The 13477-nt window shown below is 46.9% G+C and overlaps 1 protein-coding gene across 21 annotated transcripts in view; it reads right to left on the bottom strand.

The window, feature by feature from the left end:
• The window catches only part of PITPNM2 (phosphatidylinositol transfer protein membrane associated 2), a 124394-nt gene that overhangs the window by 15254 nt on the left and 95663 nt on the right, over positions 1-13477 (bottom strand). For 15 of the 21 annotated variants that reach the window (XM_086855288.1, XM_086855279.1, XM_086855278.1 and 12 more), the window contains 6 exons: positions 13062-13306; positions 12414-12603; positions 11310-11429; positions 10781-10992; positions 6688-6863; positions 6164-6334 (listed from right to left, as the gene is read on the bottom strand). In XM_086855288.1, the coding sequence (XP_086711414.1) occupies positions 6164-6334; positions 6688-6863; positions 10781-10992; positions 11310-11429; positions 12414-12603; positions 13062-13306 (1114 nt within the window). Of the gene's footprint in view, positions 1-4078; positions 4229-6163; positions 6335-6687; positions 6864-10780; positions 10993-11309; positions 11430-12413; positions 12604-13061; positions 13307-13477 lie in introns of all 21 variants that reach the window. The other 6 variants (XM_086855276.1, XM_086855273.1, XM_086855275.1 and 3 more) reach the window with 1 other exon arrangement.

Raw genomic sequence — 13477 nt, 5'->3', positions numbered from 1 at the left:
AGATATTTAAATTTAAATGAATGTCTCCAAGATAGAAGCATTATTAAAAAGCTAAAAGCAAGAAAACATCTTCATGCCTGGCAGGGACTAAATTTGGACTTGTATTTTACTGCTGAAGGATACAGCCAACACTCATCAATCTGGAGAAAAGGCTACTGAAGGGAGTCTGGTGTTGAGCACTTGTATCTCCCATCAGAGTCAGCAGATCAGGGAGCACTCAGGCTCTATGAAAACTGAGCTTTTTTGGTACAACATGCAGGTCTGGATTTTTAAATCCCAACCTGAGGTTTTACCGAGTTAGGCCAAACCCTTTAGTGCATAAATACGGAAAGGAGGGTTTAAAATCATGCTCACAAGAATCTTATATATGGATGGGAGGAAAAAGGACCTCAAATGCTCAGAAGCAGCAAAATGAGGGATGCTGAAAGTCACACTAAACTCCCTGCATTTCAATTTTCTCTCTGTAACAGTGCCAAGAGCATCCACCCCTGTGTGGATGCTATGAGGCTGAATTAAGTGGGATATCCCAAGCTCCTGCAGGGCAGAGGTTTGTAATGCCAACACCTGATGCTCACAGCAGGCAGCACCAGTGTGGCAGTAACATGCAAAAGCAAAGCAATTCACAATGGTTTTTAAAGTTGCCCATCCCTGCTGCACTTGAAGAGCAGCACCTGAATTTATTCCCAGGTATCAGACAGGAGATACCCCAAGGAATGTGAGCACATTACTCCCACACATTGACATCCTCCACCTATTCCAGCCTGTTTACATATCCCTGGATTTAATCCCAGCACATGGCTGACACAGGGCGTTGTTTTAGCAACTGGTTTATTTTAATACCAATCTTTTCTTGCTTGGGGCTACTGATTTTCTCCCTCCAATCCCTCAGTTCGCAGCAGCGGCGTCTGTGCCCACACAAATCCTGCTGCAGCTGAGGGAGAGGGAATGTATGAAGCAGAAAATGTGTGGCTAAGTGTCAGTAAAAGAGTTCTGTTCTCTGCAGGGAAAATCAGGCCACAAGCTGCTCTGTGTAAAAGCTTTGTGGACTGTGAGATCTGAGCCTTAGCAGGAGCCTGACCTGATGATGAGCTGCACACACAGCCCACGTTGTGCCTGAAAGGCCATTAGCAGCATCACTTTCACAGCACTTTCCCCCTATTTCCAGCTTGCCCCGAGCTGCTGGCTGTCAGGGCTGTGACCAGGATCCACAACACAGCTGGTCCCACCAGGCCAGTGCTGTTTTCTGACTGCACAAACACCAGCATGAGCAAGAAGAGGCAGTCCAAGAGGAAAACAGGAGCTGCACTGAGCCCCACAAAGATCTCAAGGGAAAAGGGTCTCATTCCCTTTGCTGGGACTTTGATTGGCTTTGACTCCATTAGTCCATCTTCACTTAGCTCTGTCTGAACTTCAGCTCCTTTTTGAGCTTTATTCACTCAGAGAGTGAATAAAGGAAGAAACAGTGAGATTTTAGGCTTGCTCTTTTTTAGCCAATCTTGTTTTCCTGGGCCTGACCAGGGATTGTGGAATATAATGAGTTTGCAACAAAAGCACCCAACCTCAGCAGCCCTTCCAGCCCCATCCTGGTGTCACCAGAGGAACAATTCCCACTCCTGCTAAAGCCTGATGTGTTTCAGCATTACTGAACCGTTCAGTTCAGCACTGCCTGCGTTGGTGGCAGGAATCTGCTCTGCAGGGGACAAGGTGCCACCCGACAGCAGCGCTCCCCTGCTCCTGCCCACTCAGGTTGCTCTTGTGCTTCTCCCTTTCCCCAGGCTACACACCCTCTGTCCCTGAGAAAGGGCAGTTTCTAAGAAAAATCAAGGCCAGGAAAAGGCAGGGTGGGAAATGTGGAGAAAAATCTGTTTTATGCATTACAACCCACTCAGAAAAGCTTCCTCCACACCAAAGCTGCAGTGACAGCAACTTGCAAAGAAAATCCTGAGACCTGACTCGCAGAAAAAACCCACAAACCTAACAACATATTTCCTGAATTTGTGTATTCTCTGCATCATGTCTCTTGTGCAGCAACTCTGACACCAAAGGGGCTTTCTTGGGGATTTTGGTGACCAGGGTGGGATGTCACAGATGCTGCCACACTGGCACAGACAGCCAGGTGTTCCTAACTGGAGCTATGGGAAGCCTCCTGCACTCCAGAGGAGCATCCCCAGGCACAACTCAGGTCCTGACAGCCAAGGGGAGGCCAGAGTGAAGCCAGAAGGTCCAGCAGCAGGAGCTGTATCAAGATTGGCTGCTCCTGTGTCACTCAGCAAGGACAGATGTGCCCTTGTTTACTGCACTTGGCACTGGGACTCAGGGCTGACTCAGGGCAAGGAACAGGAGCTTGGCTGGAGCAATGCCCCGAGCACCCTCCCAGCAATGCCCCTTCTGCTGCTGGAACCACATCATGGCACAGCCCATGCCATGGCCCAAGGTTTAATTGCACTTCCAGGGGAGTGGACATGGGAAGCCAAATCACATTCTTTGTTTTGGAATACCTATGAATATTTAATACTCCTTTTGGTACTCTTTCTTTTTGAACTCATTTATCAATGTTCTTGTAAGAGAACATCCCTGAGCCATCCTCTCAGGTAAGTCCTTGGGGTACCTGAATGACAGATTTTGATATGTGCTATTTGGAGACTGAGCTATTGCACCAAAGTGGGAAATACTGAAAGCAAACAAAAAGTATGTACAGTTCAATAAAAACAAGAATATTAAAAACCATAGAAAAGCCAGGCAGCTGCTCAGCACAGGCCAGGCCCTGGAGTCACCTGTCAGTGCTGGGCACTCTGCAGCCACTGCCCTGAGAGAAAGAGCAACACATTTCTGCTGTCCACAAGTTTTGGTGATTTTGGAAATCCCCTGCAGTCCAGTGGCCAATTCAGCACTTGTTACACTCACATCAAGAACTGCTTGGACACACTGTGCTCTTGTCCCACAGTGTAAAAAGCAGAGAATCATAGAATGCTGTAATGGTTTGTTGGAAGGCTCCTTAAAGACCATCTAATTCCATCCCCTGCCATGGGCAAGGGATGTTTCTACAAGCTCTGTCCTGACCACAGGCAGCATCAGCTCACAGTGAAATGGCATTTCATCAGGGACCTCCAAAGTGATTAATTAATAGTACCAAATCCTTTCCCTCTGCTTTATCACAGAACCTCACAGCACAGCCAACAGGGCAACTGCACACCCAAAAATCCTCTCCACCTCCAGGGGACAGAGGGAGAGACCACCCAGAAACTCGGCAGTGTTGCCGTCCTGTATGAGCACATAACAGCCCAAACTGCTCAAGGACAGTGAGGGTCAGCTTGTTAAAGACAAACAGGGCAGCAGAACCCAGCTCTCAATGCAAAACACTGAGAAAGGAATGAGAATGGGCAAGTGAGACACGCAGGGAAGGAAAAAAAACAAAACAAAGGCAAATCTCATCAAAATTGCAGATGTAGCACCAGCCACAATCAGAATAAATGAGGCCATGCAGCACTGATGATGGAAAATGAGGCAAAACAAATGCATCAAACTTTGCATTTAAGGCAGGAGACAAGAAATTAATTTAAATTAACCAACACACAGAGCCACCCTGGGGTCTGAAAGCCTCAGTGCTGTGTTCAGCAGAGCCACAACGAGTGTCCAAACGTGAAATGCTCAAAGGGACAAAAACTGGTGTGACATGGACATCAACTGGACTTCTGGGCATGGTGATTTGTGGCTGCTGGGGAGCTGCACACTGCAGCACACCCTTGGTGAATCCTGCCCTTGGTGAGTGCCACACGAGCAGCACCACCAGGGACTGTCTCTGCCACAGCCTCTCTCCAGCAGCAAGGAGCAAACCAGTCCGTGCATGGCAGCAGCTCCTTCCCAGCATCAACACCAGAACGGGACAGAGTTTCCAACCCCAAGCCCCTTTTCCACAGTGGCTCTCCCAGAGCCAGGTGTGATCCCCAGAGGTTGTTTTGTGTGGCACAGCCTGAGACACAGCACCAAGATTTCAACTCCAGGAGGTAACAGTGTGATCTCCAAAAAAGGACCCCAAGAACCCAACACCACAGACAATACGGAAGTGTAGATTACACACACTCAGCACAACCAGCACTTTTATTGGAAACATCTTGCCAATTCAGTACGGGAACGGGGATACTTGTTTCCATGAAGCTGTCCTGGTGCTGGAGAGCACCCAGAGGGCTACTTTCCATGAGGAGGATGGGATTGTTCTGGATTGTCTCAACTAGAAGCAGATGGGGAAAAAAAAAACATAACAGAAGGACAAAGAACAACAGACATGCGGCCACAAAGTGTTAAACATACAAACAGTTACACCCCAGCACTTAATTATGAGTCTTCAATGAACAGACAACCTTCAAATAGAGTAAAAGAAACAAAACAGGGGTGATTTCCAAACAGACCAACATCAGAGATTAACTGGGAGCAGAGGAGAACACAACGATGGCATTTCAACAACAAAAGGGAGGCACCTTCACCCCCTTCTAAGCCAAATCCATAAATACACAACACATCCAGAGAACTCTTTTTTTACTATGAGTGGAAAAAAATATGCTGTAAGGGAAGAATCAGACTCACAGCCTACACAGTGCAAAGCACAGGAGTAAGCAGGGATGTGAGTTTGATTTTACTCTGCAAGTTCACTGAAATGAAACAGGGACCAGAATTTAGTACAGATGGGAAAATGGGGGAAAAAACAGCCCAAGAGGCTTTCTGAATTGTGGACTCCCAAAAAAAGCTACCTGCATGAGGAGATGTGCACAAGCAATGTTACACAAGGCTTTGTACAAAACCAATTATAACTGAGCACCTGAATTTTACATGATCAGCAAAACATACAGCTTAATTATAGCGGCAATTAACTTTTGTGGAGAGCCCTCCAGTGAACACTAACTTCAGGAGCAGCTTGGTGAATCATGGTTAGTCCTTCTGGGTAATGTGTCCATCACAACAGGGACCCTAATGAAAGGAATGGCCTGTTATTTTCTGATAAGCAAATGAAGGGACTTTGTCTTACAGGAAAAGAGAATTCAAAGTTGTTTTTTGTCCATTTTATTCATCAAGGCAGAGCAGTATCTCTTAAAATAACAAGGCTCAGACCTGGAGGTTTTGCAATCACTCTGCCCTTCTCATAGGAGAGCTAATTGGTGTTTAACCTCACTGCATAGCAAGTGTCTCTCCAAACACAGCCAACTCAGAGGTCCAGGGAGGCTCTAATATTCCTGCTGCTGTCCAGAATGACAACCAGAACACAGGTTTAGTGTCAGTGGGACCTCTACCTCTGGGTTCAGTGAGAACAGAGGCTTTGGAATATATTTAAGAGAAAGAAGGTAAGATATTTAGCTGTAATTTTTGTGTAATAAGCCCCTTGCAGCTGATACCTAGAATACACCCATAAAGCAAATTGCTCTTCAAGTTGCTATAGATTCCCTGAGCTGTTGTAACTGGCCTGGGTACAAATGCAGTTGTGGGTGGATCCATTTTTAAAAAGTGTTGCAGCAAGATCTTGGCTAAATTTGACAAGTGAGTGGGGCCTGCAGAAAGCATTTTATTCACTTCATTAAACATGGGGTTTAATTTGTGCCCATTTAACAAATCAGACCTCTGGATTGAGCAATTACAATGCTGGAAGACACTGACACATGTAAAAGGCCACTTCTTTAGATTTTCAACTTTAAAATGATGCAGAGGATCGCTAGAATTAGCCAGCTCTAGATATACTTTTCTTTTTCATTTAGTCCTGCATGACTCAAATATTAAACAAATGAGATGCAAACAAGTAAATCATCTCATCATCTCACTGTAGACTCTGCTTCCTCCAGTCTTCTCTGGCCCTCCAAGTCCTAAATTCTGCCAACTCCATTGTATTTCATTCACTCTCAATCACAAGCACCAGTCTGGGTGTAAAACAGAGGCCTTGTCAGAGAGGTCACCACCTCATGACCCTCAGCAGCTGGAGGCCCTTGTGTGACAAACAGAGGGCACACAGCACACAAGGCACTTATTTCACTGGAAAAAAATTCTTTTTCTGGTAAATCAGGAACAGGGCTAATGCTACAGGGCCAGTTTTCTTTCTCACCATTTCCAATTGCGTTGATAACTTCATGTAAAATGTGGCTGTAACCTTTTAAACAGCTAATGTGGATCCAGAGGGACTTACCCAAAACAGCTGAGTTGCCATCGCCCAGCGGGAACCTCTGGTACCGGGGGATATTGAAGGGGGGTAAAAGGTAAAACTTCCTCTCCAAAAGAGGCTCGAGGCGTGAAGCAGATGGGTCTGCAGGGTGGAACAGGTTATAGACCTGCTGACAAGCTGGTCTGAGCTGAAAGACTAAAAAGACAAAGAAAAAAAAAAATCCCTCAAGTATCAAAATATTACTTGTTAGAATATTCTAAATATTTGTCTCTGAAAAGGACAACTGTCAGGTTACAAAATTGCAGAAGATTTATCATCTCCTGGTTCAGTCAACTGAAACAATTCATTACATTTACAGACTCGAGAATTGCCCAGCACCTTCCCTCTTTGGAAATGGTGTAATCAGTGGTGCATGGAGCACACGGAGATCTGCTTCTTTATGGCACAATAAATATCATACAGAAATGTTTGGGTTTAACCAGACTCCTCAAGTGCAGCAGGAGGTGCTTACACCACCCTCCAAGGGAGCAGTTTGCACCAGGACTTACTGTCAAGAGCTGGAATTACAGTTTTCCTCAGTGCAAGCACCAGACCCAAGGGAGAACCAAAGAGGAAGAAGTCGGTGATCTCAAAGTCAAATTTCCCAATATTTCCTCCATCCAACATCGTGGAGCTGCTGGATCGCCTGGATGTGGGGTCATTTCTCAGGACACTAGAATGTAAACTGGGACAAGAACAGAAAATTAAGTCTGAACTTTAGTCTCACTGTGTTTTCATAATTAAAGCCTGGATTAGTGATTGACAGTGGTTATAATTTCTATCTTTTCAGTGCAGGAATTGTGCTAATCAACCCACAGTGACCCCACTGCACTGGCATCGTTTAAATGCACAAATCCAAGCTTCAGGTGAGCTCATTTACACACCATCTCCTCAAAATATTTTTTCTTTAAGGAGTCAAAACCGTGGTTGCTGCTACTATATACAACATGTCCAGCTTTTCCTCCCCCTCTCAGGTGTCAAATCTGTTTGCAAAATTCCGCCTCTGTGTTGTGTAATGCACAGGTTTTACACAAAGATTTAAATTCATATTTTCCTTGGACACTGAAGAAGAAGCAGCAGAAATGCTCAGGTGAATATCCTGGGAATCCACCCCCACATAGGGAGTGTTGCTTCTTTGCAGTCTGTATCTGAGAAAGTGAAATGACAGATGTGTAACACTGATAACCTGGTTCACACAAGGATTTCTGAGATGCTTCTATTCCCACCCAAAAGCATGAAACTGCAAATTCCTTTCCTTTCCTGCTCTCCACCTTGTACAGATTCCAGTGGCAGCTGTGGTGGGATATCTCATTATAATTAGAAGCAGAGGGTTGAAGGCAGTACCAGCAGTGCCTTAAGAGGGTGTTTGCAAACTCTTTAAAAAGCACCAGAACAGGTTCTATAAATCATGTAGGAGAAATGGATACCAGAAGAGTTGGGTTGGATAAAGAGTTTAGTGCCCTGGAGTCAGGAACAATGCAAATCCAAGAGTCTCCTGCCAAAACCCCAGGTGGTGGCCAGTACTTGCCACATCCTCATGTGCAACAGCTCTGGCTCATCAAGGCCACTTCTGAGGGCAGTGCCAGCGCAGCACTGCTGAGACCCCAAAACAGGGCTGCTCCCCCCATCCTCAGCACCAGAGCAGCTGCTCCCAGGCCCCTCAGACACAGCCACAGCCTGGGAGCAGCTGCAAACGCTCCCACTTTTGGGGAAGAAAAGCGGGTTTCACATAGACTTTGCTTTCCTGCCACGGCAAATAACGAAGGCATCATGGCAGAGACAGCTCCTGTGCTGAACACCATTCCCAAAGGATGCTGAGCCTCCGCCTGCTCCCGCTGCGCTGTCGTGTTCCCTCTGGAGCTGCGCACACGCACGGCTCTGCTCTCCCGCTTCCCAGCCAGGGAATGATGAGTTACTTATGCCAGACACACACACACATCACGGGGAGTCAAAACAGTGGTGTCAAAAGCAGGAGGAATGGGAGGTTACAGTGACAGCTTCAACGAGCCTGTTCCTGTTTCTGTGATGCAAACGAGCCTGTCTGAGATCAGAGTGTGGAGCTGCACAGCCCTGGAACAGCTCTGAGAACAAGGAGCTACAATTGCTTTAGCTAACAAGATGCAACGCAGAGTTTGCTGTGTGTGAGGAATACAAAGTCATTTAGAACGCGCTCGGTTTCGCCGAAGGCAGGGTGACATCGACGGGATTCCAACAAAGGCACCAGAGGAAAAGCTATCCCGATGGCAGGATGGGTGCAGGGGGTGTTTGGTGTATTCCATGCAGCTTCCCACAGCATCTCTCTGTGGGGAAGGGAAGAAGCAGAGCAGGCACAGCACGGAACAATTGGAGCATCTTCACTCCTTTTGCCAGGAACTTGGTATCGTCTTTGCAGCCATCAAAAGAAACGAGAGCCAAGGGGAACTCTGGATTTGTCATGCTCCAAGCAACCTACAGTGCCCTGTTCTCCCTTTAAAGAGCAGCAGATGTACTGTGTGCATTAATTAAACAAGAGCTTATGGATTTCAGAAGCAAATCAACTCATTTACAATAATGCAAGTACGGCACAGCCAGAAATAATGTAGTTGTGCAGAAGGACTGAATTTAAAAATAAATGTGTGATTGTAATCTCCAGATGCTGCTCTGGCTTGCTGGGCATTATCCCAGAGAAGTGGGTAGGTCTGATACATGAATAAAAATGAGTGTCTTTGGCACGGGCTGAAATCTGCAGTGGGCACGGACAGAAAGGTCCCTGTGTGCCAGGCTGCCCGTCTGCCGAGCCCTGGAGGCAAACTTGGCTCTGTTCTGCCAACCTCCTGCTCGAAGCCACGTCACACCAGGGCTTGGTTTTTGCATGGAAAAATCATTCCTTGATGGCAGAGGCCAACAGGGCATTCTGCTGGTGCTGGCTGGGAGAACAAAGTCCAGGGCTGGGCGTGGGAGCAATGTCCTGCTGACATGCAGGAGGGGACAAGTGAATCCCCCTGCTTCAGAGATGAGGTGAATCCCTGTTCCCCAGCCTCCCTGCACCAGGGATGAGGTGAATCCCTGCTCCCCAGCCTCCCTGCACCAGAGATGAGTGAGAGACACTCAGAGAGCTCCTACTTCAGCTTCAACTTGCCCCTTCTTTCCTGAGGGAATCCTGGTCTTGAGTTCTGGGAAGAGATTAACTTGTAGCCCAAGGTCTAAACACATGAAACTCTTAAGAAGTAAAGATGCACCAATCTGTCACCCCACTGAATCCTGACAGCTCTTGCCAGGGATTCACAAGTGCTGCATGTTGGGTGCAGGCAGAGCCCTTCAGAGATGGAACAGGAAGGACCAGCAAAAAGCTATTTGGAACAACAAAATGAGCAATCCATTATCCACATCAGGCCCAGCACTTATTCTAAAATAGGTGTAAAAATGCATCAAGATGCCAGCCTGATTTCCTTAACTGAGTCTGTGCCCCTGAGGTCAGTAACAAGGAGGAGAATCAGCACATTTTTGCACAACTCATATTTTCCCTGTAATACAGGAGGCTGTTTTAAGGAGGCAGGAACAAGAGCCTGATTGCTTTTTATTAACCTGCTGGAAATAGCCAAGAACCTTATTGTGGATTTTGTAAATGCAGCTGTCTTTCTGAATATCCTATCTCTGTCCACCGACAACATTCACTTCGATACCTTCCCTCTCCCATAAATCATTTACAAAAGAGCCCTGACATGGCAAGACAACACAAATCCCTGTGCTAAAACAATGACTCCAAGCAGTGATGGAGGGGGAGAAATGCAGGGGAAGCCTTCAGCTCAGCACAGGGCAAAAGGAGCAGCCTTGGACACAGCTGCAATGCAGGTAGTGAGGTTTGCTGTGGGGGACACTGCTCCCTGGTTCCTGGGACATGAGAGAAGAAGGATTAAGAGCATATTTATTGCAGTTCCTCCAGGCCTGCATGAGAAAAAGGTCTGGGCTGTCCAGAAGATTCAGTCAGAAAAATCCTCTGGGTTTACAGAAATAATCCCTAAATGACCAGTGGCCATGGACAGACTGCTGTGAAAATTCTGTGGGTTATGTTAACAGACACATTTCTTGAATGTCCATATGAAAAAGCTTAGAAATGTGATATTGGGGGTTTCAACAGTGAGTAACAAATTTGGAACATGTCCTTGGTGCAATGAAGCAGCCCAGAAGGGGACAGAATAACTCAAAATCAGGTTTCAGAGATGCTTTAAAATTAATACAACGCTGGGTTCCCAGTTCTGCTTTGCTCAGTTCCCTCAGACAATTTCTCCATTTGCTTTCTGACCTCCATCCCACACTTGGAGCAGAGCAGACCAGCAGTTCCTGACTGCTTTGCCTGTCACACAACAGCTCAAAGGGCTTCCTGCCACTGCAACACTGATGCAGGAGAGAAGCTGGATTCTCCCAGTGCCACTCAGTAAGAAAGCTGTTAATTTATTTTTTTTTGCATATACAACACACTGAAATCAATAACTGTCTAATCTAAATTGTTTTCCTCCACCTTGCTTATCATAGGCTGACAAAGCAACACTCAGGTTCCACAGCTACACCACCCTTAGCTCCAGGACACTGCTGGATCTGTTCCTTCCAAATCTTAAATCTTACCTTGAAAGAAAGGCTTGATGCTGCTTTATTGTGTCCAGCTCATAGGTGGATGAATCACTCCTTTTTCGTGGCAGCTGCTTCTTTGGATCTTCTCCATTGCTACGAGGAATATCGATGTTGCTCCTGCTGAGGTGTCTGCTGGCTTCCAGATTAGAGCCACTGGAACAGTGGCTGTTGTTCACCGTTATTCCAGGAGACAGAAGGTCGGTATCCTGGGATTTCAAATGTATGGATTTAGCTGAATTAAGAATACACCCACATTTTAACACCTCCCTCCTATCCTCCTTTCCCCATTTACCCCAAGATCCAGTAGAGGCCGATACAGAATCTCAGGCCCAATCACTCCCTGAAGTGTGGGTGATGCTTCACACCAGAGGGTGAAACATCCCTGTTTAGAGCAAACACACCCAAACTGACACCCATATGCACCTTAAGACATGTCTGCCATTGATGAGGAACAGAGTCTTTGTTGTTTCAGGAGATCCCTACTACAAACAGGGTGTGTGGGGCAAGTGGGAGCCAGCATTACCTGGACACTCACAACGCTCCCTCGCCGACTGCTGTTCTGGCTCTCGGACACAGTCTGATTGCTGTAGCATAAGGCATCAAATGCCAGGATCCCTCCAACACAATCCCCTACCAAGCAGACCTGAGACAGGAAACAGATGCAGAGAAAGACAGGGAGGATGAACAAAAAGGAAATTTAAAAAAAGCCCCTTGACTTCAGTTCAGAACTAGCAGTTGGACAGAGCACTGGATTACAGCTGGACAAGCTGGAGTAACAGGATACCCAGTGCCTTCATCAGTGAAACTGTTCAGCCAGTGAAATCCATCACTGCCTGCAGACTCCCATTCTCTCACACGGCTCAGGTGTCCTGGCTGTCCCCACCAGCCAACTGGAGCGACAGGACAGCACACAGAGCCCTGATCCTGGTGCTAACTCCAGAAACCAAGCTGGATCCCCCTTGCCAGCTGCCTGTGCTACCTCAGGGAAGCTTCTGCTTGTTTGTATCCCAAGGGGATAACAGTGTCCTGCCTCCAGGGGAATGAGCAGACAGGCACTATAAAGCACCAGGATCCCTGGGCAGGAGAGGGCTGGCTGGGAAGAAGCTCAGGGTGGATAAACCACATGACAGCAGTGCAGTGTGACAGCTTCTCCAATGTCTCTGCCCTTGTGGGGCCCAGGAGTCACTTTGCTCAGAGGTGTGAGGCCCTCAAAAAATAAACCCATGGGTGTGACAGCTCCAGCACGAGCTGCTGAAGGTCCTTTAAAGCCAGGAACGCTTAAACAGCCTTGGTTTGCAACAGGGACAAGATCATGTTTAGTAACAAAGGCAGCTTTCCTGCTCGGGCAAGGTGTGTCACGCTGAAACCTGATTAACTTCACAGCTTTGGAGCTTCATTTCTGAACACAAGCTCAGACTTTGCTTCAAATCCCAAAGGTTCAGGACAGAGCACAAGCAATAATCTCCTTCTCAGAAAGAAAGAAATGGAAAGCACAACACATCCTTACTGCAGCCCAACACTGTCATGTTTCCATCCCTCCTGAGAGATTTAAGGCAAAGAGAATTTCACGAGGAAATTGCTTCACTCGTTCTTCCCGTGGCTGTGGCCTGAGCAGCCCCTGGCTCACCTGGCCGTTGAAGGAGGTGCCCTCCTGGGATTTGATGAACTCACTGTAGGCCTGGTTGGCTCTGACAATGACAGTGGCCACAGCTTCTTGGTACTGTGGGGAGGACGTGGCAAGCAGGGGGAGCGCAGCGAGGGGAATGTGATCCTGGCTGTTGGACAGGCAGCCCTCGTCGTAACTGTACGGGCTGAGGCTGGAGAGGGCAAGAGACAGTGGGAATATGGGGAAAACAACTTGCAGGCAGTACAGTCAAGTGTTGTCGTTCATAAAAAAAAGCCTCAAGTCAGGAAGGCCATTTATTCCTCTGTGAATGGGTGAGAGCTTAATAAATCTTTCCCTCCCATCAAACATAAATCTTCAAGGACAACATACTTATAGCGACAGAACAACCCCCAGACAAGGAATTAAATCCCTAGTATTTATTGGATTAATTAGAATAAATCAATCTCAGAACTTGTGCTGCATGATTACTGTATTCACTGCAGCTAAGTATGAAATCAAGATTTAATGTCTGGCTGGTACATTAAAAAATGCATTCCCAAAGCATGGTCAGAGCTCTCAATGCTACATGCAGAACATCTCAGGGAAACAAACAAAACAAAACAAAGCCCCCAAAAACCTCCACTCCATGATAAAACAGCATCAACTCACCTGGACACCAGGGAAAACGCTTCAGAGCAGATGGCTGGGCAAGGGACAAGTTTGATGGCAATGTGTCCCAGAGCAGCTGGGTAATGCACCCTCATCACCGTGTCAAACACGGTCGTGATGGTGTTGACATCCCCTTGCTTGGAGCTCTGGTCACCACTTCCTGAGTCCAGGATGTTCCCTCCATGGAGGACCAAGAGGAGGACATGGATTTTACTTGGCTGCATTAATGGCTGCACTGATTCATCCTAGTGGGGATGGAAGAGAGCGCACAGAAACAATTTTTTCAAAGGGGTGTGACTTATGCTTAATTTATGGCAAAGGCATTAAATACACCATAGTACAATGCTGAGAACCTGAGTACTCTTTCCAGGTCTCTTATTGTACATGCACAAATGCACACACAGCCTCAGTCTGAC

Source organism: Cyanistes caeruleus, chromosome 18 (assembly GCF_971803275.1).
Source record: "Cyanistes caeruleus chromosome 18, bCyaCae1.hap1.1, whole genome shotgun sequence".
Classification (NCBI taxonomy): domain Eukaryota; kingdom Metazoa; phylum Chordata; class Aves; order Passeriformes; family Paridae; genus Cyanistes; species Cyanistes caeruleus.
The sequence above is the reverse complement of the archived record's forward strand: the minus strand, read 5'-3'. Positions and strand labels throughout refer to the sequence as shown.